The sequence below is a fragment of the Ranitomeya imitator genome, chromosome 4 (assembly GCF_032444005.1).
Source record: "Ranitomeya imitator isolate aRanImi1 chromosome 4, aRanImi1.pri, whole genome shotgun sequence".
NCBI lineage: Eukaryota > Metazoa > Chordata > Amphibia > Anura > Dendrobatidae > Ranitomeya > Ranitomeya imitator.
In genome coordinates this window covers 55,883,921-55,910,834 of record NC_091285.1, presented here as the reverse complement: position 1 = coordinate 55,910,834, position 26,914 = coordinate 55,883,921, and the positions used below count along the sequence as shown (strand labels likewise).

Here is a 26,914-nt window from a genome sequence, read left to right as displayed (position 1 = left end):
AACTTTTTTTGTGCCGACGCTCCGCCAAAACACAACTGATCCAGTGCACGACGGACGCGACGTGTGGCCATCCGTCACGATCCGTCGGCAATACAAGTCTATGGGCAAAAAACGCATCCTGCGGGCACATTTGCAGGATCCATTTCTTGTCCAAAACGACGGATTGCGACGGATGCCAAACGACGCAAGTGTGAAAGTAGCCTTAGGGCTAGGGTTAGGGTTGGGGCTAAAGTTAGGGCTAGGGTTGGGGCTAAAGTTAGGGTTAGAGCTGGGATTAGGGTTAGGGTTTGGATTAGGGTTGGTATTAGGGTTAGGGTTGGCATTAGGGTTACGCTTGGGATTAGGGTTAGGTTTGGGATTAGGGTTAAGGTTAGGGTTGTGATTAGGGGTGTATTGGGATTAGGGTTAGGTTTGAGGTTAGGGTTGAGATTAGGATTAGGGGTGTGTTGGATTTAGGGTTTTGATTAGGGTTATGGTTAGGGTTGACATTAGGGTTGTTTTGGGGTAAGGGTTGTGATTATGGTTAGGGTTAGTGATTAGGATTATGGATCAGGTTGGGATTAGGGTTAGGGGTGTGTTGGGGTTAGGGTTGGAGCTAGAATTGGGGGGTTTCCACTGTTTAGGTACATCAGGGGGTCTCCAAACACGACAGCCAATTTTGCGCTCAAAAAGTCAAATGGTGCTCCCTCCCTTCTGAGCTGTGCCGTGCGCCCAAACAGTGGGTTACCCCCACATATGGGGCATCAGCGTACTCGGGATAAATTGGACAACAACTTCTGGGGTCCAATTTCTCTTGTTACCCTTGTGAAAATAAAAACTTGGGGGCTACAAAAATCTTTTTTGTGAAAAAAAAAATATTTTTTATTTTCACGACTCTGCATTCTAAACTTCTGTGAAGCACTTGGGCATTCAAAGTCCTCACCACACATCTATATAAGTTCCTTGGGGGGTCTAGTTTCCAAAATGGGGTCACTTGTGGGGGGTTACTACAGTTTAGGTATATCAGGGGCTCTGCAATCGCAACATAATGCCCACAGACCATTCTTTCAAAGTCTGCATTCCAAAAAGGCGCTCCTTCCCTTCCGAGCTCTGCCGTGCGCCCAAACAGTGGTTTACCCCCACATATGGCGCATCAGCGTACTCGGGATAAATTGGACAACAACTATTGCAGTCCAATTTCTCCTGTTACCCTTGTGAAAATAAAAACTTGGGGGCTATAATATCTTTTTTGTGGAAAAAAAAATATTTTTTATTTTCACGACTCTGCATTCTAAACTTCTGTGAAGCACTTGGGCATTCAAAGTTCTCACCACACATCTAGATAAGTTCCTTGGGGGGTCTAGTTTCCAAAATGGGGTCACTTGTGGAGGGTTTCTACTGGTTAGGTACATCAGGGGCTCTACAAACGCAACATAATACCCGCAGACCATTCTAGAAAAGTCTGCATTCCAAAACGGCGCTCCTTCCTTCCGAGCTCTGCCGTGCGCCCAAACAGTGGTTTACCCCCACATATGGGGTACCAGCATACTCAGGACAAATTGGACAACAACTTTTGGGGTCCAATTTCTCTTGTTACCCTTGTGAAAATAAAAACTTGGGGGCTAAAAAATCTTTTTTGTGGAAAAAAAAAATATTTTTTATTTTCACGGCTCTGCATTATAAACTTCTGTGAAGCACTTGGGCATTCAAGGTTCTCACCACACATCTAGATAAGTTCCATGGGGGGTCTAGTTTCCAAAATGGGGTCACTTGTGGGGGGTTTCCACTGTTTAGGCACATCAGGGGCTCTCCAAACGCGACATGGCGTCCAATCTCAATTCCAGCCAATTCTACATTGAAAAAGTAAAACGGCGCTCCTTCACTTCCAAGCTCTGCGGTGCGCCCTAACAGTGGTTTACCCCCACATATTGGGTATCAGCGTACTCAGGAGAAATTGCACAACAACTTTTGTGGTCTAATTTCTCCTGTTACCCTTGTGAAAATAAAAATTTGTGGGCAAAAAGATCATTTTTGTAGAAAAAATGCGATTTTTTTTTTTCACGGCTCTACGTTATAAACTTCTGTGAAGCACATGGGGGTTCAAAGTGCTCGCCACACATCTAGATAAGTTCCTTAAGGGGTCTAGTTTCCAAAATGGTGTCACTTGTGGGGGGTTTCCACTGTTTAGGCACATCAGGGGCTCTCCAAATGCGACATGGCGTCCAATCTCAATTCCAGCCAATTCTACATTGAAAAAGTAAAACGGCGCTCCTTCTCTTCCAAGCTCTGCGGTGCGCCCTAACAGTGGTTTACCCTCACATATGGGGTATCAGCGTACTCAGGAGAAATTGCACAACAACTTTTGTGGTCTAATTTCTCCTGTTACCCTTGTGAAAATAAGAATTTGTGAGCGAAAAGATCATTTTTGTGTAAACAAAAGCGATTTTTTATTTTCACGGCTCTACGTTATAAACTTCTGTGAAGCACTTGGGGGTTCAAAGTGCTCACCACACATCTAGATAAGTTCCTTAAGGGGTCTAGTTTCCAAAATGGTGTCACTTGTGGGGAGTTTCCACTGTTTAGGCACATCAGGGGCTCTCTAAACGTGACATGGCGTCCGATCTCAATGCCAGCCAATTCTGCATTGAAAAAGTCAAACGGCGCTCCTTCACTTCTAAGTTCTGCGGTGCGCCCTAACAGTGGTTTACCCCCACATATGGGGTATTGGCATATTCAGGAGAAATTGCATAACAAAATTTATGGTTACATTTCTGTTTTTACACTTGTGAAAATAAAAAAAATGGTTCTGAATTAAGATGTTTGCAAAAAAAAGTTAAATGTTCATTTTTTCCTTCCACATTGTTTCAGTTCCTGTGAAGCACATAAAGGGTTAATAAACTTCTTGAATGTGGTTTTGAGAACCTTGAGGGGTGTAGTTTTTAGAAAGGTGTCACACTTCATTATTTTCTATCATATAGACCCCTCAAAATGACTTCAAATGTGATGTGGTCCCTAAAAAAAAATGGTGTTGTAAAAATGAGAAATTGCTGGTCAACTTTTAACCCTTATAACTCCCTAACAAAAAAAAATTTTGTTTCCAAAATTGTGCTGATGTAAAGTAGACATGTGGGAAATGTTATTTATTAACTATTTTTCGTGACATATCTCTCTGATTTAAGGGCATAAAAATACAAAGTTTGAAAATTGCAAAATTTTAAAAATTTTCGCCATATTTCCGTTTTTTTCATAAATAATCGCAAGTAATATTGAAGAAATGTTACCACTAACATGAAGTACAATATGTCACGAAAAAACAATCTCAGAATCAGCGGGATCCGTTGAAGCGTTCCAGAGTTATAACCTCATAAAGTGACAGTGGTCAGAATTGCAAAAATTGGCCTGGTCATTAAGTACCAAATTGGCTCTGTCACTAAGGGGTTAAATATATGTCTTTGCTAAATTAATTTCTAAGTAGATACCAACTATGGAAACTTTATTTGCTAGATATAGAAAAAAATAATTCAAGTAAAATACAGCACTGATGCTGCAGTTCCCCATATTGGCCTCAGAGCGCCGCTGTTCACCAATAAGGAAAATATTCTGCAAATCCAGAATCGCCTCCATGATGCAGACAGTGTTCAACTGCAAGAAGAAATACACAGCATTTCACACTGGGATGTGCCGGGTACAGGACTCAGAAAGAAGACGGATTATTTTCTGCTGGATTATAAATATAAGAAGGATTTTTACCATTATATTTCTGGTGAGAAGAAGGATGGCTGGATTACAACTGCAGGAAGGACAATCAGTGCAAGGACTCAGATGCCAAGTAATATTTCCCTTCTTATTTTCCTGGCTGTGTCATTCAGTCTCTGGTCAGATTCATTATTCCATTAATGAAGAATTAAGAAAAGGTTCTATTGTGGGAAATCTAGCAAAGGATCTTGAATTAAATGTTAAGGATCTCTCCAGAAGGAAATTACGTATTGTGTCTAAAATCTCTGAGAAATATTTTAATATAAACCTGGATAATGGAAACCTGTACATTGCTGATAGGATAGACAGGGAGACATTGTGTGAAGCTGCAGCTGATTGTGTCCTTACATTTGATGCAGTGGTGGAAAATCCCTTAAACATTGTGAGTGTCAGAATTGATATTAAGGATATAAATGACAATCCTCCTACATTTATTGTGGATACAATAAGAATAGAAATGAGTGAATCTACCTCCCCAGGAAGAAGATTTCTTTTGCATAATGCAGAAGATCTGGATGTCGGTGTTAATTCCCTGATCAGCTACAGCCTCAGTGAGAACCAGTATTTTGCTCTTGGAGAGAAGGTCAGCACTGATGGCAGTGTATTTCCAGAGCTGATACTAGAGAAACCTCTAGACCGAGAGACACAGAACAAGCATGAACTCATCCTCACAGCTTCTGATGGAGGAAATCCTGTACAGACAGGCACTGCCCTAATTAATATAATCATCAATGATATCAATGATAATTCTCCAGTATTTACACAGGATGTATATAAAGTAAGTGTCAGAGAAAATATACCGGTGAATTCTACAATTCTGCAGGTCAGTGCAAGTGATGAAGATGAAGGAGTCAATGCACAGATTACATATTCATTTCGAACCACATCAAAAAGCACTCTACAGGCTTTCATTATCAATCCCAGAAATGGAGATATTAAAACAAAAGGAAAACTAGATTATGAAACCTCAAAGTTTCATGAAATTTTAGTGCAAGCAGAAGATGGAGGAGGCCTAGCAGCAAAAGCCAAGGTTTTAATAGAAATCATAGATGAAAATGACAATGCTCCTGAGATATCTATAACTTCATCATCAGATCTAATTCCTGAGGATTCTCCCCCTGGTACTATGGTGGCCCTAATTCAAGTTCATGATCCCGACTCAGGAGAAAATTCTGAGGTTCAATGTATAATAATGGGGGATTTGCCTTTTGAGTTGATCTCATCAGCCAATAATTTTCATAAAATTGTTACAAAACATAGTCTAGATAGAGAAAACATATCATCATACAACATCACAATTCAAGCATCTGATAAAGGGTCTCCTCAAATGAGTTCTAGAAAAGTTATTAGGCTTGATATATCAGATGTCAATGACAATGCTCCAGTGTTTGAGAAAGTAGGTTACACTGCATTTATTCCAGAAAACAATTTACCAGGAGCTTCAATATTTAGAATTCAAGCAAGAGATCTGGACATTGAAAACAATGCAAAAATAACTTATTCTGTGATTACTAAAAGTGATGAAGAAGATCTCCTGTCTTCTTATATCTCCATGAATCCAGTAACTGGAGTAATCTATGCACTACGTTCATTTGATTATGAGAAGCACAGAGAATTTAATATCCAAATCATCGCCACAGACAACGGATCTCCATCTCTGAACAGCAGTACAACACTAAGAATATGTATAGTAGACCAGAATGATAATTCTCCAGTCATTCTGTACCCATCACCAGAGGTTGACAGTTCAACATTTGAGATGGTTCCTTGGACCTCTGAACAAGGCTCTTTAATATCTAAGGTGGTGGCAGTGGACGCTGACTCTGGACACAATGCCTGGTTGTCTTACTTTCTGCAGTCACCAGAATCATCACTCTTCACCATTGACCAGCACACAGGAGAGATCAGGACATCACGTGGATTTCACGAAAAGGACATCATGAAACATGGAATTGTGGTTCTAGTGAAAGACAATGGGATTCCCTCCCGCTCAGCTTCAGTCACTCTAACCATGGTGATTGCTGATCATTTTCATCAGGTTCTTCCTGAGCTGAGCAGTCCATCTAACAAAGAAGAATCTCAGTCCACCCTACAATTTTACTTGGTGATCGCATTGGCACTGATTTCCTTTTTCTTCATGTTGACTGTGATTATTGCAGTTGTCTCCAAATACAAAGAGTCTAAATCCTCTACTTCATTTGGATCCCTGAGTACAAGTCTGTATCCACAGGTTGATCCCAGGTTTATGCCACAATTTAATTGTGGGACACTACCTTTGCCATATTTCCAAGATGTTTGTGTCACTCTGGATCCAAGCGAGAGGGAATTTGCTTTTCTTAAACCTCAACACAACGTTCCTGTGGACAGTCTAATAGATGCCGATGATTCTGGTATTGGATATGAAACATTAAAGAACTTTTCACCTGCAGAAAATGCTATATTGCAGGTATGTTTCATGCAGTTCTAGTTGATTGTAAATTACATTTACATGAATGATTAATATTATGAAATGATCATTTTGGTTGGGGTTATGTTGCTATTTAGTATTTTCATAACTTGTCGGAATGAATACACTGAAAACTTTTTTTGAATTTTTATCTATTTAAGTTGTTTTGATGTGCACATTGCTAAATATTATTAAGATCATAAGTAACATTTAAAGGGTATTCCTATAATGACATTTTCTAGTATATCACTGGGATATATTTGATATTTTCACTTGTTGGGGCTGACCTTTAATAAGCCAGACAACTTACAGAATAACCAAACTTTCCTTTTAACTACTCGTATTTGGCAGGCACTTGAATTACCTGCAGATTGGTAGGGGTCTGGATCCTAAGACCCCAAGCGATTGTGCTATAGACCCTTGTAAAATGTGCAGCTCAGTAGACAGGAGCGTACAGACCGGAGTGCGGATATAACAGAAAGTAAATGCTGTGAAACCTACGCTTTCTACCAGGTCACGTTCACATGTTCACTATTTGGTCAGTATTTTGCTTCATTATTTTTAATCCAAAACCAAGAGTGGAACAATTAGAGGAAAAGTATAACAGAAACACGTCACCACTTCTGTATTATCACCCACTCCTGGTTTTGGTTTACAAATACTGAGGTAAAATACTGAACGTGTGAATATGGCCTTACACTGAGAGTTTGTGACTGTTACCTCAGACCTCTGGTCAGTCAGAAGTCACAAGATGGCGGCGCAGGATGGGATCGGCACCAGCAAGAGCTGAAGATGGTGGCTGGTGAGTATATTAGATACTTAGATTAGTAGCACAACTCCAGAGGTGAAATAAAACAAAACCCTGCTGCTTTCAAAAAAACAGAAACAGAAAATCTCCAAAATACTGAACCAATAAGAGGAAACTAAACTCCATCTGTGACATTTTTGTTTTCCTCTATATCAGTGTTGTATATAGTTTTTTTACAGAGATGTATCCTGGTATAATTCTCCTACACATGGACAGACGCATTCGTGTCACGCCTGCTACATTCTCACAGGACTTATCAAAAGAGAAGCTACGATACATTCTCCAATATTTTCAAAACCATCTATGAAGTAAAACTGTTTTTGTGGTCTGTTGCCCAGAGCAACCAATCACAGTGCTGCTTTCATTTTACCACAAGTGACAGTTGTGATCAGTGAGTTCTCGTTAGGACTCAGCTGTCCGGCAGACAATGGACGGGATGAATCTGATTAGGGAATATGGCGGCTGTGATTGGTGAACAATGAGCAGGAACTATGTAAGAGAAAACGTTATTCTCTCAGAGCCAGCATCAAACATGGGTCTTCTCTGCAGTACTAAAATGTACAAATGTATTTTTATAGTTAATCCAGCACTATAAAAGGCGAGTTATAACGGCCTACTACTGAATTATCCTTATTAAGCCACAGGTCTGATTTACCCACTAAATAATCCCCTAAAGTGGCGACTATGGGGGCTAAATAACAGGTGGAGCCGTGTGATCATGGAGTCATGCGATGCAGCCAATCAGCAGCTCAACTGAGCATCACATGACTCCACAGAAGCAGGAAGCACTTTCTATTAAGCCCCTTGTTTGGTACTTTGGGGGCTGCTTATCCATTAGAATGGTCCTTTCCTGTATTACATTATTCAATGATCATGCTTATGTTTTATTTTAAACGGGTTCTCCACTGCCTGCACAACCACTTTTTAAATGAAGTAGTTCCCCTCATAAAATAAAAATAACAGATACTAAGCTCCCACAGCAGTGCTGTTTCAGCAATGTCAACACATGGTCTGTTGTGGTTCATGGACATTGTTAGGCCATGTGATCCCTGCAGCCATTGTTAGGCCATGTGATCCCTGCAGCCAATCAGTGGCTGCTATTGAGCTGCCGTGCTCTCACCTACTCCTGGTTTTGGCTTACAAATACTGATGTCAAATACTGGCCAAATTCTGAACATGTGAACGTGGCCTTAAAGTCACACTCCTTTGCAATAAACCCACAGAAGTGTGTAGATCAGCAGTCAGAATCACACAGTTGGAGTATAGATTCTATGGAAAGAACAGACTTTATAGCCTATGATTTGTATTAAGTCCATACTTTGGGCTGTGTACAATCTCAGACAAGAGCTGTGCTCTCCTCTCTGTTCAGGTGTACTATTCTTTGGAGCCTATTACCCATTCGCTGTGGGTCTCAGCACCCACTGCGAGTTATATATGAAAAATCAACAATAAACTTTGGTTACTCTTTAACTGGTACAGTATCATCTTCATTTTTAGGATCAGCACGGGTTGGTACAGAGGTCCCACTAATCAAGAGTGATGGCATATCCTAGCAACACACCATTACTAGTAATACTTTGAAAATATCTTTAGAAAATAAAATGTTTTCCATGGAACGTCAACATAGCTAGATATATTGGTGATTCTAGTATATAACAATATAATGTAGTGCTCACCATTTAAAGGGGATATCCAATTGAAGGCTTTAATGTATTTCACTGGATTTCAATTAGAGTGCAATATAAACAATATGTTATCCTAGATATTTACAGTAATTAGTAGAATCAAGCATCACTGATTTAAGTGCAACTAACAATTCTGCATCATCGTAACAGTAATTGTCAAAAATCGTCAGATATTGTCAGATTCCTATGACGCTGCACAGTAGGAAAGAGGTGGAGGGAGATGAGGGAGAACCGCAGAGAAGTACTTCACATGCCTAAGATTCCCAGCCCCGCAGTGAGAATAAATCAGAAGAGACTGCAGGGCGGGATCTCGGGCCGCGCGTCCATGCAGGCGCAAGAAGGAAGACATCATGTGATGTCAGTGGACGGGCAGCACTAACTGCGCATGCCCGAGAAAAAAGATTACAGCGCAGGCGCTGGGTAAATAACTGAACGCTGAGGAGGCGGTGCCCAGAAGAAAAGAGGAAATGACTGATGGCTGTGAGGCGTCTGTGTCAGGGGAAAGACCTGCCTCCCTGACAAACTATAGGTATGAGGGACAAATTATAAAAATGATTCTTTCAGCGGTGGAAGGGACCCGAACTAAAAGAGCCACCTTGGCAGAATGCAAAATTAGTGCTGCACAAGGTGGCTCTTTTAGTTAAAACCGCCTGGGGGTGACAGGTCCCCTTTAAAAACTTAGGGTATCGATCTAGAACCATGTTGTAGGATCTAAATCTATCTGTTTCTTAAAAGTTTATTCTCATTATACTAAAGCAAAAACAAGTAACTTTTCAGTATACTTGTTAATTAATGTCCTTTCTGTTCTTAAGAACCTGGAATCTTAAATTTGATTGTCTACTGCTCATTGTCTTGATTACATGCCACTACCGGAGTATTTCAGCCGTGGCAGGTCACCACGGCATTGAGCACAGTGTTTACAAGCTCTTTTCATTATAGTTTGAAAGTGCTTCCCGGAGGAAGACTGGATCTTTGAGACTGACCAGCTTCAATGTCACTGTGCTCCTCTAATGCTGAAGAGGCAAAGCTGTGGTGAGGAACTTTTTTTCTGCCAACGGCCAATTGGATATTTATACCATCCTTCGGGGGCCATACAAATTGCACTCTAAGTGTGCACACAAAGTACGCCCTGATGCTGACACTGGTGTCAGGATGTAAATCTTTCATTGCCGTGTGCCTCAGTGCTCAATAATGAACACTTCAAGCGTGTGCTCATGGAGCAACAAGAAATTAAAAGGCCGGTGGCCATCAAATACAGCTGTTGGCTGGGTGCTGTGATTCCCAACAATCTGCCCAGGGGCCAAAAAAAGGTCATCAAGAGCCATAAATGGGCAGCAGTACTCAGATTCCCCAATCCTTACTTAAACCATCACAAAGTACATGGTTAGGAAGGGACACAAGTAAACCACAGGTCTGAAATGTCAATGAATCAGAAGTGCACTTCACCCTGCAAGTAAGCTGGGAGGATGGGGAGAAGTTCATTCCTGAAGAAAGATAAATGAGACAACCCTTTTTAGGCACCAGAAGTTTTGGACTGTGTTTCATGAGAGTACCCCAGAATATTTCTGAGGAAATTCTATCCATAGAATTTACATAACAATAATGGAAGCTAATACTATTGGTCTTGGAATCAGGATAATATTTTGAAGTGAAACATACAATTCTAATATTTTATACATATTTTAGAAACTTTGAATAGAGCTAAATATATTTTGGTGATGCGTTTCACAGGTGTTTGCCTAAACATTAAATGTATCACCTATTCACGGAACTCCCACCATTAACAGATCTGAGGTCCTAAGTACTAAGTAGAGCACAACGTAGTCTTCATCATTCTTATAGAATACCATACCCCATTCTGTCGATAAGTTGGAATTGCAGGTATTCCGTTTTCAAGATAAAGAATTTGAGCATAATGAAAATTATCTGGTTTAAAGGGACTCTGTCACCTGAATTTGGAGGGAACAATTTTCAGCCATACGGGCGGGGTTTTCGGGTGTTTTATTCACCCTTTCCTTACTCGCTGGCTGTATGCTGGCTGCAATATTGGATTGAAGTTCATTCTCTGTCCTCCGTAGTACATGCCTGCACAGGGGAATCTTGGTTGATACCTTTTAATGGCTAACTGAAAAGATGGTAACAAATTGCAAGCTTTCGAGACTACACATGTCTCTTCATCTGGCAGAGACTAAAACAAATTCTGAAGAATCACATATTTATTCATTATTTTTCTATCTACTGGCTAACACGGTACCAAGATATATATCTTTCCTGGTTCAAGAAAAGCAAACGTATCTTCTTACCTGTTGTTTATTATATTACTTCCCTACAGCTATTGGAAAATGTGTATAAGTAAATCTTGTACATTTTTGTCAGTTATATCAGTTTTGAGTATAATATATTAGATGACATATTTATAGTGTACAACTCCTCCAAAAGTGGTTTCTGTTAGAATTGAAGTCACTGATGCTGCAGTTCCCCATATTGGCCTCAGAGCGCCGCTGTTCACCAATAAGGAAAATATTCTGCAAATCCAGAATCGCCTCCATGATGCAGACAGTGTTCAACTGCAAGAAGAAATACACAGCATTTCACACTGGGATGTGCCGGGTACAGGACTCAGAAAGAAGACGGATTATTTTCTGCTGGATTATAAATATAAGAAGGATTTTTACCATTATATTTCTGGTGAGAAGAAGGATGGCCGGATTACAACTTCAGGAAGGACAATCAGTGCAAGGACTCAGATGGCAAGTAATATTTCCCTTCTTATTTTCCTGGCTGTGTCATTCAGTCTCTGGTCAGATTCATTATTCCATTAATGAAGAATTAAGAAAAGGTTCTATTGTGGGAAATCTAGCAAAGGATCTTGAATTAAATGTTAAGGATCTCTCCAGAAGGAAATTATGTATTGTGTCTAAAATCTCTGAGAAATATTTTAATATAAACTTGGATAATGGAAACCTGTACATTGCTGATAGGATAGACAGGGAGACATTGTGTGAAGCTGCAGCTAATTGTGTCCTTACATTTGATGCTGTGGTGGAAAATCCCTTAAACATTGTGAGTGTCAGCATTGATATTAAGGATATAAATGACAATCCTCCTACATTTATTGTTGATACAATAAGAATAGAAATGAGTGAATTAATCTCCCCAGGAAGAAGATTTCTTTTGCATAATGCAGAAGATCTGGATGTCGGTGTTAATTCCCTGATCAGCTACAGCCTCAGTGAGAACCAGTATTTTGCTCTTGGAGAGAAGGTCAGCACTGATGGCAGTGTATTTCCAGAGCTGATACTAGAGAAACCTCTAGACCGAGAGACACAGAACAAGCATGAACTCATCCTCACAGCTTCTGATGGAGGAAATCCTGCACAGACAGGCACTGTCCTAATTAATATCATTATCACTGACTTCAATGATAATTCTCCAGTATTTACACAGGATGTATATAAAGTAAGTGTCAGAGAAAATATACCGGTGAATTCTACAATTCTGCAGGTCAGTGCAAGTGATGAAGATGAAGGACTCAATGCACATATTACATATTCATTTCGAACCACATCAAAAAGCACTCTACAGGCTTTCATTATCAATCCCAGAAATGGAGATATTAAGACAAAAGGAAAATTAGATTATGAAACCTCAAATTTTCATGAAATTTTAGTGCAAGCAGAAGATGGAGGAGGCCTAGCAGCAAAAGCCAAGGTTTTAATAGAAATCATAGATGAAAATGACAATGCTCCTGAGATATCTATAACTTCATCATCAGATCTAATTCCTGAGGATTCTCCACCTGGTACTATGGTGGCCCTAATTCAAGTTCATGATCCCGACTCAGGAGAAAATTCTGAGGTTCAATGTATAATAATGGGGGATTTGCCTTTTGAGTTGATCTCATCAGCCAATAATTTTCATAAAATTGTTACAAAACATAGTCTAGATAGAGAAAACATATCATCATACAACATCACAATTCAAGCATCTGATAAAGGGTCTCCTCAAATGAGTTCTAGAAAAGTTATTAGGCTTGATGTATCAGATGTCAATGACAATGCTCCAGTGTTTGAGAAATTAGGTTACACTGCAATTATTCCAGAAAACAATTTCCCAGGAGCTTCAATATTTAGAATTCAAGCAAGAGATCTGGACATTGAAAACAATGCAAAAATAACTTATTCTGTGATTACTAAAAGTGATGAAGAAGATCCCCTGTCTTCTTATATCTCCATGAATCCAGTAACTGGAGTAATCTATGCACTAAGTTCATTTGATTATGAGAAGCACAGAGAATTTAATATCCAAATCATCGCCAGAGACAACGGATCTCCATCTCTGAACAGCAGTACAACACTAAGAATATGTATAGTAGACCAGAATGATAATTCTCCAGTCATTCTGTACCCATCACCAGAGGTTGATAGTTCAACATTTGAGATGGTTCCTTGGACCTCTGAACAAGGCTCTTTAGTATCTAAGGTGGTGGCAGTGGACGCAGACTCTGGACACAATGCCTGGTTGTCTTACTTTCTGCAGTCATCAGAATCATCACTCTTCACCATTGACCAGCACATAGGAGAAATCAGGACATCACGTGGATTTCAAGAAAAGGACATCATGAAACATGGAATTGTGGTTCTAGTTAAAGACAATGGGATTCCCTCCCACTCAGCTTCAGTCACTCTAACCATGGTGATTGCTGATCATTTTCATCATGTTCTCCCTGAGCTGAACAGTCCATCTAACAAAGAAGAAGCTCAATCCAACCTACAATTCTACTTGGTGATCGCTTTGGCCCTGATCTCCTTTTTCTTCATGTTGACTGTGATTATTGCAGTTGTCTCCAAATACAAAGAGTCTAAATCCTCTACTTCATTTGGATCCCTGAGTACAAGTCTGTATCCACAGGTTGATCCCAGGTTTATGCCACAATTTAATTGTGGGACACTACCTCTGCCATATTTCCAAGATGTTTGTGTCACTCTGGATCCAAGCGAGAGGGAATTTGCTTTTCTTAAACCTCAACACAACGTTCCTGTGGACAGTCTAATAGATGCTGATGATTCTGGTATTGGAAATAAAACATTAAAGAACTTTTCACCTGCAGAAAATGCTATATTGCAGGTATGTTTCATGTAGTTCTAGTTGATTGTAAATTACATTGACATGAATGATTAATATTATGAAATGATCATTTTGGTTGGGGTTATGTTGCTATTTAGTATTTTCATAACTTGTCGGAATGAATACACTGAAAACTTTTTTTGAATTTTTATCTATTTAAGTTGTTTTGATGTGCACATTGCTAAATATTATTAAGATCATAAGTAACATTTAAAGGGTATTCCTATAATGACATTTTGTAGTATATCACTGGGATATATTTGATATTTTCACTTGTTGGGGCTGACCTTTAATAAGCCAGACAACTTACAGAATAACCAAACTTTCCTTTTAACTACTCGTATTTAGCAGGCACTTGAATTACGTGCAGATTGGTAGGGGTCTGGATCCTAAGACCCCAAGCGATTGTGCTATAGACCCTTGTAAAATGTGCAGCTCAGTAGACAGGAGCATACAGACTGGAGTGCGGATATAACAGAAAGTAAATGCTGTGAAACCTACGCTTTCTACCAGGCCACGTTCACATGTTCACTATTTGGTCAGTATTTTGCTTCATTATTTTCAATCCAAAACCAAGAGTGGAACAATCAGAGGAAAAGTATAACAGAAACACGTCACCACTTCTGTATTATCACCCACTCCTGGTTTACAAATACTGAGGTAAAATACTGAACGTGTGAATATGGCCTTACACTGAGAGTTTATGACTGTTACCTCAGACCTCTGGTCAGTCAGAAGTCACAAGATGGCGGCGCAGGATGGGAGCGGCACCAGCAAGAGCTGAAGATGGTGGCTGGTGAGTATATTAGATACTTAGATTAGTAGCACAACTCCAGAGGTGAAATAAAACAAAACCCTGGGGCTTTCAAAAAACAGAAACAGAAAATACCCAAAATACTGAACATTCAATAAGAGGAAACTAAACTCCATCTGTGACATTTTTGTTTTCCTCTATATCAGTGTTGTATATAGTTTTTTTTTACAGAGAGGTATCCTGGTATAATTTTCCTACACATGGACAGACACATTTTTGTCACGCCTGCTACATTCTCACAGGACTTATCAAAAGAGAAACCATGATACATTCTCCAATATTTTCAAAACCATCTATAAAGTAAAACTGTTTTTGTGGTCTGTTGCCCAGAGCAACCAATCACAGTGCTGCTTTCATTTTACCACAAGTGACAGTTGTGATCAGTGTTATAACGGCCTACTACTGAATTATCCTTATTAAGCCACAGGTCTGATTTACACACTAAATAATCCCCTAAAGTGGCGACTATGGGGGCTAAATAACAGGTGGAGCCGTGTGATCATGGAGTCATGCGATGCAGCCAATCAGCAGCTCAACTGAGCATCACATGACTCCACAGAAGCAGGAAGCGTTTTCTATTAAGCCCCTTGTTTGGTACTTTGGGGGCTGCTTATCCGGTAGAATGGTCCTTTCCTGTATTACATTATTCAATGATCACGCTTATGTTTTATTTTAAATGGGTTCTCCGCTGCCTGCACAACCACTTTTTAAATGAAGTAGTTCCCCTTATAAAATAAAAATAACAGATACTAAGCTCCCGCAGCAGTGCTGTTTCAGCAATGTCAACACATGGTCTGTTGTGGTTCATGGGACATTGTTAGGCCATGTTATCCCTGCAGCCATTGTTAGGCCATGTGATCCCTGCAGCCAATCAGTGGCTGCTATTGAGCTGCCGTGCTCTCACCTACTCCTGGTTTTGGCTTACAAATACTGATGTCAAATACTGGCCAAATTCTGAACATGTGAACGTGGCCTTAAAGTCACACTCCTTTGCAATAAACCCACAGAAGTGTGTAGATCAGCAGTCAGAATCACACAGTTGGAGTATAGATTCTATGGAAAGAACAGACTTTATAGCCTATGATTTGTATTAAGTCCATACTTTGGGCTGTGTACAATCTCAGATAAGAGCTGTGCTCTCCTCTCTGTTCAGGTGTACTATTCTTTGGAGCCTATTACCCATTCACTGTGGGTCTCAGCACCCACTGCGAGTTATATATGAAAAATCAACAATAAACTTTGGTTACTCTTTAACTGGTACAGTATCATCTTCATTATGAGGATCAGCACGGGTTGGTACAGAGGTCCCACTAATCAAGAGTGATGGCATATCCTAGCAACACACCATTACTAGTAATACTTTGAAAATATCTTTAGAAAATAAAATGTTTTCCATGGAAAGTCAACATACCTAGATATATTGGTGATTCTAGTATATAACATTATAATGTAGTGCTCACCATTTAAAGGGGATTTCCAATTGAAGGCTTTATTAATAAAGCTTGATTAATATTACTTTATATAAGTCTGGAATGTATTTCACTGGATTTCAATTAGAGTGCAATATGAGCAATATGTTATCCTAGATTTTTACAGTAATTCTCTAGTAGAATCAGGCATCACTGATTTAAGTGCAGCTAACAATTCTGCATCATCGAAACAGTAATTGTCAAAAATTAGTTGTCTAAATTCCTGCCTTACAACAGTTGACTTGACAATACTTATCCAGTCCTGAACAATGAATAAAGGGAACCTGTCACCCCCGCCAGGTGTTTTTAGCTAAAAGAGCCACTTTGTGCAGCACTAATGCTGCATTATGCCAAGGTGGCTCTTTTAGTTCGGGCCCCTTCCACCGCTGAATGAATCGTTTTTATAATTTGTCCCTCATACCTTTAGTTTGTCAGGGGGGCAGGTCTTTCCCCCCTGACACAGACGCCTCACAGCCATCAGTCATTTTCTCCTTTCTTCTGGGCGCCGCCTCTTCAACGTTCAGTTATTTACCCGGCGCCTGCGCTGTAATCTTTTTTCTTGGGCATGTGCGCAGTTAGCGCTGCCCATCCACTGACTTCACATGATATCTTCCTTCTTTGGCCTGCATGGATGCGCGGCCCGAGATCCCACCCCGCAGTTTCTTCTGATTTATTCACACTGCGGGGCTGGGAGTCTTGGGCATGCGCAGTACTTTTCTGCGGCTCTCCTTCATCTCCCTCCGCCTCTTTCCTACTGTGCAGCATCATAGGAATCGTCAGATAATGTCAGATTTCTATGATGCTGCACAGTAGGAAAGAGGCGGAGGGAGATGAGGGAGAACCGCAGAGAAGTACTGCCCAAGATTCCCAGCCCTGCAGTGTGAATGAATCAGAAGAGACTGCAGGGCGGGATCTCGGGCCGTGCTTCCACACAGGCGCAAGAAGGAAGACATCATGTGATGTCAGTGGACGGGCAGCACTAACTGCGCATGCCCAAGAAAAAAGATTACAGCGCAGGCGCTGGGAAAATAACTGAACGCTGAGGAGGCGGCACCCAGAAGAAAAGAGGAAATGACTGATGACTGTGAGGCATCTGTGTCAGGGGGAAAGACCTGCCTCCTTGACAAATTAGAGGTATAAGGGAAAAATTATAAAAACGATTCTTTCAGCGGTGGAAGGGACCCGAAATAAAAGAGCCACCTTGGCAGAATGCAGCATTAGTGCTGCACAAGGTGACTCTTTTAGTTAAAACCGCCTGGGGGGTGACAGGTTCCCTTTAATAACTTAGGGCATCGATCTAGAACCATGTTGTAGGATCTAAATCTACCTGCTTCTTAAAGGGACACTGTCACCTGAATTTGGAGGGAACAATCTTCAGCCATGGAGGCGGGGTTTTGGGGTGTTTGATTCACCCTTTCCTTACCCGCTGGCTGCATGCTGGCTGCAATATTGGATTGCAGTTCATTCTCTGTCCTCCGTAGTACATGCCTGCACAAGGTGCAATCTTGCCTTGCGCAGGCGTGTACTATGGAGGACAGAGAATGAACTTCAATCCAATATTGCAGCCAGCATGCAGCCAGCGGGTAAGGAAAGGGTGAATCAAACACCCAAAAACCCCGCCTCCATGGCTGAAGATTGTTCCCTCCAAATTCAGGTGACAGTGTCCCTTTAACCCTGTGGTCAACCAATTGGCTATTCTTCCGTGCCTTGGTATCACCGACACCTTTCATGTTTCTCTCTTAAAGCCCGTGTATATGTCCCGCTTTTCCGAGTCATCTGCCGGGACATCAGGTTCATCCACAGATGAGTACGAGGTGAACTGTTTCCTGGGGTGCAAGGTGGTACATGGCAAGAAATACTATCAGGTGGAATGGAAGGGTCACGGCCCAGAGGACAGAACCTGGGAACCTGTGGAGTACATTCGGGCTCAAGGAGGAGGGGGGGGATAATGTTAGGTGTCGAGTTCCCACTGCTGCACAGGGGGAATCTCGAACCATGTCTGCTGCGGTCTCCCATTCTCCTCCAGCCGCAGTGGAGACATCGGTCCTAGATTTGACTTTCTACACTATGCCAGCTTTGGCATATCATTGAACCTCTCAAAAATGCTTGGAGAATCCAGGTTGGGACAATCAAGTCACCTGGCCATGTGCTTCAATGCACTGTCAGCTTCCTAAGCTTTTTGTTACCTCTGCTCTGTGGGTGCCCACAAAATCGGGGTGTCACTGATGGTGGTAGTCAGTCCTGAAAACTTGAAGTCACAGCTGTTAGGTGTCGAGTTCCCACCGCTGCATGGGGGGAATCTCAAACCATGTCTGCTGCGGTGTCCCATTCTCCTTCAGCCACAGTGGAACCTGCTTAGTGGAGATGTCGGTCCCAGCATCTGGCACAGCCTGATACTGTGCGAATGGTTACTGCTGGCTTTCCAGGCTCTGCCTTTGTAGCCAGCACTGGTCAGCGGTGAGCACGCTTTTCTGGGACTAAGTCCTGCTTTCCATGCACTGAGCATGCCAATGGGAGGACCTCTCATTGGAGGTCGGTAGTCACATGCTCAGGTCCTGTAACAGCTCCCATTGGTCCACCAGGAAGGTCCTGAAGAGCTGCAACTATAAAAGGTTTGCATGGCCGCACGGTTCTGCACTAGTATCAAATGTGTTTGGCTTATGCCAGTGAACACTATAACACTCTATTCATATGTGGTGTGAGGCTGTAGCCTTGGGACTGTAGACTCAGGCAGGCAGCTAGCGTCAGTGGGGGCAATTAACCTTTAAAAGTTTATTCTCATTATACTAAAGCAAAAACAAGTAACTTTGCAGTTTACTTATTAATAAAAGTTCTTTCTGTTCTTAAGAACCTGGAACCTTAAATTTGATTGTCTTCTGCTCATTGTCTTGATTACATGCCACTACCACAGTATTTCAGTGGTGACAGGTCACCAAGGCATTGAGCACAGTGTTTACAAGCTCTTTTCATTATAGTTTGAAAGTGCTTCCCGGAGGAAGACTGGATCTTTGAGACTGACCAGCTTCAATGTCACTGTGCTCCTCTAATGGTGGAGAGGCAAAGCTGTGGTGAGGAACCATTTTTCTGCCAAGGGCCAATTGGATATTTATACCATCCTTCGGGGGCCGTACAAATTGCACTCTAAGTCTGCACACAAAGTACGTCCTGATGCTGACACTGGTGTCAGGATGTAAATCTTTCATTGCCGTGTGCCTCAGCGCTCAATAATGAACAATTCAAGCGTGTGCTCATGGAGCAACAAGAAATTAAAAGGCCGGTGGCCATCAAATACAGCTGTTGGCCGGGTGCTGTGATTCCGGACAATCTGCCCGGGAGCCAAAAAAAGGTCATCGGGGCTGTAAATGGGCCGCGGTACTCATATTCCCCAATCCTTACTTAAACCATCAAAAAGTATATGGTTAGGACAAGGGACACAAGTACACCATAGGTCTGAAATGTCAATGAATCAGAAGTGCACTTCACCCTGCAAGCAGGAAGCTGGGAGGATGGGGAGGAGTTCATTCCTAAAGAAAGAAAAATGAGACAACACTTTTTAGGCACTAGAAGTTTTGGACTGTGTTTCATGACAGTACCCCAGAATATTTCTGAGGAAATTCTATCCATAGCATTTACATAATAATAACGGAAGCTAATACTATTGGTCTTGGAATCAGGATAATATTTTGAAGTAAAACATACAATTCTAATATTATATACATTTAGAAACTTTGAATAGAGCTAAATATATTTTGGTGACACATTTCACAGGTGTTTGCCTAAACATTAAATGTATCACCTATTCACGGAACTCCCACCATTAACATATCTGAGGTCCTAAGTACTAACTAGAGCACAACGTAATCTTCATCATTCCTATAGATTACCATACCCCATCCTGTCAATAAGTAAGAATTACAGGTATTCCGCTTTCAAGATAAACAATTTGAACAATTTGAAAATTAATTGATTCAAGTAAAGCAAAGGTATCTTCTTACCTGTTGGTCATTATATTAATTCCCACCAGCTATTGAAGAATGTGTATAAGTAATTCTACTATATTTTTGTCAGTTATATCAGTTTTGAGTATAATCTATTAGATGACATATTTATAGTGTACAACTCCTCCAAAAGTGGTTTCTGTTAGAACTGAAGTCACTGACGCTGCAGTTCCCCGTTTTGGCCTCAGAGCGCCGCTGTTCACCAATAAGGAAAATATTCTGCAAATCCAGAATCGCCTCCATGATGCAGACAGTGTTCAACTGCAAGAAGAAATACACAGCATTTCACACTGGGATGTGCCGGGTACAGGACTCAGAAAGAAGACGGATTATTTTCTGCTGGATTATAAATATAAGAAGGATTTTTACCATTATATTTCTGGTGAGAAGAAGGATGGCTGGATTACAACTGCAGGAAGGACAATCAGTGCAAGGACTCAGATGGCAAGTAATATTTCCCTTCTTATTTTCCTGGCTGTGTCATTCAGTCTCTGGTCAGATTCATTATTCCATTAATGAAGAATTAAGAAAAGGTTCTATTGTGGGAAATCTAGCAAAGGATCTTGAATTAAATGTTAAGGATCTCTCCAGAAGGAAATTACGTATTGTGTCTAAAATCTCTGAGAAATATTTCAATATAAACTTGATTAATGGAAACCTGTACATTGCTGATAGGATAGACAGAGAGACATTGTGCAGAGCTGCAGCTGATTGTGTCCTTACATTTGATGCTCTGGTGGAAAATCCGTTGAAAATTGTGAGTGTCAGCATTGATATTAAGGATATAAATGACAATCCTCCTACATTTATTGCTGATACAATAAGAATAGAAATGAGTGAATCTACCTCCCCAGGAAGAAGATTTCTTTTGCATAATGCAGAAGATCTGGATGTCGGTGTTAATTCCCTGATCAGCTACAGCCTCAGTGAGAACCAGTATTTTGCTCTTGGAGAGAAGGTCAGCACTGATGGCAGTGTATTTCCAGAGCTGATACTAGAGAAACCTCTAGACCGAGAGACACAGAACAAGCATGAACTCATCCTCACAGCTTCTGATGGAGGAAATCCTGTACAGACAGGCACTGCCCTAATTAATATCATTATCACTGACTTCAATGATAATTCTCCAGTATTTACACAGGATGTATATAAAGTAAGTGTCAGAGAAAATATACCGGTGAATTCTACAATTCTGCAGGTCAGTGCAAGTGATGAAGATGAAGGACTCAATGCACAAATCACTTACTCTATTAGAACTACATCGAATGACATTCTACAGACATTTACTATTAATCTCAGAAATGGAGAGATTAAAACAAAAGGACAAATAGATTATGAAGTTTCAAGGTTTTATGAAATTTCAGTGCAAGCAGAAGATGGAGGAGGTCTAGCAGCCAAAGCCAAGGTTTTAATAGAAATAACAGATGAAAATGACAATGCTCCTGAGATATCTATAACCTCATCATCAGATCTAATTCCTGAGGATTCACCCCCTGGTACTATGGTGGCACTGATTCAAGTTCATGATCCCGACTCAGGAGAAAATGCTGAGGTTCAATGTATAATAATGGGGGATTTGCCTTTTGAGTTGATCTCATCAGCCAATAATTTTCATGAAATTGTTACAAAACGTAGTCTAGATAGAGAAATGATGTCTTCCTACAACATCACAATTCAAGCTTCTGATAAAGGGTCTCCTCAAAGGAGTTCTGAAAAAGTTATTAGGCTTGATATATCAGATGTCAATGACAATGCTCCAGTGTTTGAGAAATTAGTTTACACTGCAATAGTCAATGAAAATAATTTCCCTGGAGCTTCAATATTTTTTATTCAAGCGAGAGATTTGGACGGTGACGACAATGCTAAGATAACTTATTCTGTAATGACTAGAAGTGATGAAGAAGATCTCCTGTCTTCGTACATCTCCATGAATCCAGTAACTGGGGTCATCTATGCTCAACGGTCATTTGATTATGAGAAGCATAAAGATTTTATTTTCCAAATCATCGCCAGAGACAATGGATCTCCATCTCTGAACAGCAGTACCACACTAAGAATATGTATAGTAGATCAGAATGATAATTCTCCAGTCATTCTGTACCCATCACCAGAGGTTGACAGTTCAACATTTGAGATGGTTCCTTGGACCTCTGAACACGGCTCTTTAGTATCCAAGGTGGTGGCAGTGGACGCAGACTCTGGACACAATTCCTGGTTGTCTTACTTTCTACAGTCTTCAGAACCATCAACCTTCACCATTGACCAGCACACAGGAGAGATCAGGACATCACGTGGATTTCAAGAAAAGGACATCATGAAACAAGGAATTGTGGTTCTAGTAAAAGACAATGGGATTCCCTCCCGCTCTGCTTCAGTCACTCTAACCATGGTGATTGCTGATCATTTTCATGAGGTTCTTCCTGAATTGAGCAGTCAGTCTAACAAAGAAGAATCTCAGTCCAACCTACAATTCTACTTGGTAATCGCCTTGGGACTGATTTCTTTTTTCTTCATGCTAACTGTGATTATTGCAGTTGTCTCCAAATATAAAGAGTCTAAGTCATCTTCATTTGGGCCCTTGAGTACAAGTCTATATCCACAAATGGATCCCCGATTTATTTCACAGTTTAACCCTGGGACATTACCTCTGCCATATTCCTATGATGTTTGTGTATCTCTGGACCCAAGTGAGAGGGAATTTGCTTTTCTTAAACCCCAGAACAATGTTCCTGTGGACAGTTTAATAGATGCAGAGGATTCTGGAATAGGAAATGAATTGTTAAAGAACCCTGTACCTGTACAAAATCTTATATTGCAGGTATGTTACATGCTATTTTTATAATATTATTACATCATAAATATGGCAATTTTTAACGAATTGATTCATATTATTAAATTGGTATTTTAGTTATCTTTAATTTATTTTTGTGTCTTAAGCCTTTATTGGTATATTTAACCTTTATTTTAACCTTTTTAGGTTGATTTAATGAGAATATAGCTAAGTATCATATTTTTTGGACTATAAGATACACTTTTTTTCTCCAAAAATGTTGCGGAAAATGGGGGTTGCATCTTATAGTCCGGATGTTTCAGCTCTGGCTCTGGTGGGGAGGTGGGGGAGCGGCAGCGGCGAGGCAGCGAGTCACAGAGTCAGGAGCCAGATTCTGCGACTAACTCCTGTACCCGCTGCTAAAGAGAAATTAATATTCACTGCATTCATGGGTGTGGAGAGCAAAGAATATTCGATTCTCGTTAATAACATCCTGATATGATTGGCCTCCATTCCAATCCTGGTATGCATGGCACCATCTTTATCCTGGTATGATTGGCCCTCAACCCCATTCTGGTATGCATGGCCCCATCCGAAAACATTTAAAAAAAAACATGATACTTATCTTCTTGTTCCTCCCTTGCAGCATCTTGTTCCGTTACCAGCACATGGGAGTGGAATGCGGTGAATATTCATTCCCTTTAGTGGTGGCACATGTGACCACCGACAGCTGCAGGAATGCTCCAGCAGACACTGTGCTCGCTATTAAAGAGCAATGAATACTCACTGCTCTCCACGCATACAGTCCCAGCATGCAGAGCAGTGAGCATTCCGGCAGCTGCCCTTTGGCTTGCAAGCAGCTCATGACATCCCTGCCATGTGCTGCTTACAAGGATAAATCAGCTGCTGGCATTGGAACAAGATGCTGCGAGAGAGCACCAGGAAGGTAAATATAATGGTTTGGGTTTTTTTTATGTTTTCAGATGGGGCCATGCATACCAGTATGGGGTGAGGGCCAATCATTCCAGGATAAGGATAGAGCCATGCATACCAGGAGGGGGATGAGGGACAATCATACCAGGTTATCGATGGGGCCCTGCATACTAGGATAGGGATGGGGCCATGCATAACAGGACGAGATGGGGCCCTGCAAACCAGGATAGAGATAAGGGGGCATGCATACCAGGCTAGGGATGAGGGAGCCATGCATACCAGGATAGGGATGAGGGGGCCATGTGTATCAGGATGGGGATAAGGGGTCATGTATAAGGATATTAAGTAAAGAATTTACCACATTTTTTGCTTCAATTTTTTTTTTTCTTAATTTCCTCTAAAACCTAGATGCATCTAATGGTCTGGTGCATCTTATAGTCCGAAACATATGGTAAGTTTCAGTAGCAGAGTATTCCCATTATGCAATGTTCTAGTATATCATTGGGATATAATATCACTGGAATCTAATCACTGGAACATAATATTATTGGGATTCAACTTTGACAGAGAGATTTTACTTATCTAGTAATGATGGGTGAGCATGCTCGGCACTGTTCGATACACAATCGAGCATCGGGATGCTCAATTGAGTAGCAAGCAGTGCCAAGTATTGTATGGTACTTGAGTGCTCGTAAGAGAGAAAGAGAGATTTTTACTGTCATCCAGAAAAATGCTTGAGTTTGCCATTCACTTCCATTATGCTCGGTCCTCGAGTAGAGCAGATCCGAGAGTCCGATGCGCCTGATTCCAGTAACAAGTACTTTAGCATTTCAGTGCTTGATCAACACTATTAATTAGTAAAGTAGTAATGCCACTCTTGCCTAAAGCTCTGAGGGGGTTGGGCAAAAGCTCCCACCAAACAAAAAGAGATGGCGTATTCTAACAACAGATCATGCACAAAAGTCCTACTTGAATCATAAATTCTACTACTTTAAGTTATGAAATAATTCTCAAAAGTTAAATAGATTTTATTGTGAAAACCTTGAAAATAAAGCTTGATTTTTGTATGACAAAGAGAGGTGTACATGGCTGAGATATATATCACTGTGTATGCTTACATTGGTATATGTCATCCCTAGGACTTCACAGTAATAAAAAAGTACATAATATGGTATATAGTATGTGTTTCCTGAAAAAAATGGTATCGCGTGCTTCTATATAAGAATGCACAACAGATTCTCCTTCCTTATACAGTGGAAAAGTGTATTCAAATCTTTGTTTGCATTACTTACAGAGTTGATCTGAATTGAATCGCAGGACCCAGTCCAGTGGCCGGTCAGTAATCTCTGGTTGCGGGATAGGAGCTCAGAGAACCAAGTCCTACGTCCTGGCATCCATGCCTCTTCCTTTGATTAGCTAGCCTGGGATGATGTCATTTTTGCATCATTCCTGCAAACCGATTCATGTGTAAGAAATAATGTTATGGTGGGCACCACCCAGTGGTATAGGGATCAACCAGTTACCCCTGAGAATGACACACTTGTGTCAAAACGGGTGAAGTTTTGCTCCACCTTCTTTGACCCCCTCCCTTCTGCACTTTGGGGGCTGTTTATTATGGAGTGATAAGTATACATGCTGCCTCTTGTTTAAGGATATAGTGGTATTGTTAATGCCTTCATTTGGTTATGGTTTGATTCGTTTCAGGGGGGTTATACTGGCATATTGCTGCTCTCCCTTGTACCTGCTGTCTTATTTAACCAATAGATTAATGGCTGCACTCAAAATTAATCTGTGCTAGAGCAAGGAAATGTGCGATACATGAAATGGGAATAGCATAATGGCTTGTGAAATATATGAAAAAACACATGAGATTCTTAGCACAAGATTTGGCCAAAAGTTGTGAGCCCATCCACCAAACGTCAAGGTAATCTCAGAACGGATGGGTACCTGAGCTGACTGCCTAGTGTGAACACTTACCTATGGCTAATAACGTGGTAAAGCCTGCTTATATAGGAAGCTCAGAACCAACTGTGTTAGGATGTAGTTAAAATCACAGCATGGTGAAGGGCGGGGCGTTCAAGTCAGAAAAAATAGTACATAGTAGATATAGAAAAACTGACTGAACAGCAATCTAATCTGAACTGGTGCATAACCAAAAAAGACATATAGCAAATAGATAAATGGCTGCACTCAAAATTTACTGTGCTACAGCAAGGAAATGTGCGATACATGAAATGGGAATAGCATAATGGCTTGTGAAATATATGAAAAAACATGTGAGATTCTTAGCACAAGATTTGGCCAAAAGTTGTGAGCCCATCCACCAATCGTCAAGGTAATCTCAGAACGGATGGGTACCAAATCTTGTGCTAAGAATCTCATGTGTTTTTTCATATATTTCACAAGCCATTATGCTATTCCCATTTCATGTATCGCACATTTCCTTGCTCTAGCACAGATTAATTTTGAGTGCAGCCATTAATCTATTTGCTATATGACTTTTTTGGTTATGCACCAGTTCAGACTAGATTGCTGTTCAGTCAGTTTTTCTATATCTACTATGTCTTATTTAACCATTCATGGGATTTGGCTATCGTCTATATCCATTTAATAACATGGATGCATGTTAACCGATATATGTTTTTTTACTTACACCCCTGCATGTCACATGGTAATTTAAAATATTCTTGTCTCTTTAGGGTCCACTACAACCTTATTTCGTTGTCTTGGCATGAATTTGTATAGTCACTTGGTTTTTTAATTGTTTTTTTAAATGTATGGTCATTGCATGCATCTTGCTATATCAATAACATTTTTGTCATTTTTATGGTGATCCCTTTGTATGAATACCGTATTTTCGGGTCTATAAGATGACTGGGCGTATAAGACGACCCCCAACTTTTCCATATAAAATATGGAGTTTGGGATATACTCGCCGTATAAGACGGGGGTCATCTTATATGCCAGGTGTCGTCTTATACGGCGTGTGCGGTCCAGATGGTTCCCAAGGTCTGGAGGAGTGGAGACTCTCCTTCGGGCCCTGGGATCCATATCCATGTAAAAGAAAACAATAAAAATAAAAAACATGGCTATACTTACCTTCCGACGGCCCCCGGCTCTCAGCGATGC

The 26,914-nt window shown here is 40.7% G+C and overlaps 1 protein-coding gene across 28 annotated transcripts in view; it reads left to right on the top strand.

Moving 5' to 3' along the window:
- LOC138675459 (protocadherin gamma-B2-like) overlaps positions 1 to 26,914 on the top strand; it is a 502,075-nt gene that overhangs the window by 400,867 nt on the left and 74,294 nt on the right. The window contains exon 1 of one of the 28 annotated variants that reach the window (XM_069763705.1): positions 20,293 to 22,900. The exons of the other annotated variants lie outside the window; for them this stretch is intronic. Within the exon in view, the coding sequence (XP_069619806.1) occupies positions 20,324 to 22,900 (2,577 nt within the window). The 5' untranslated portion in view covers positions 20,293 to 20,323. Of the gene's footprint in view, positions 1 to 20,292; positions 22,901 to 26,914 lie in introns of those variants that run through there. 28 annotated transcript variants of the gene reach the window in all.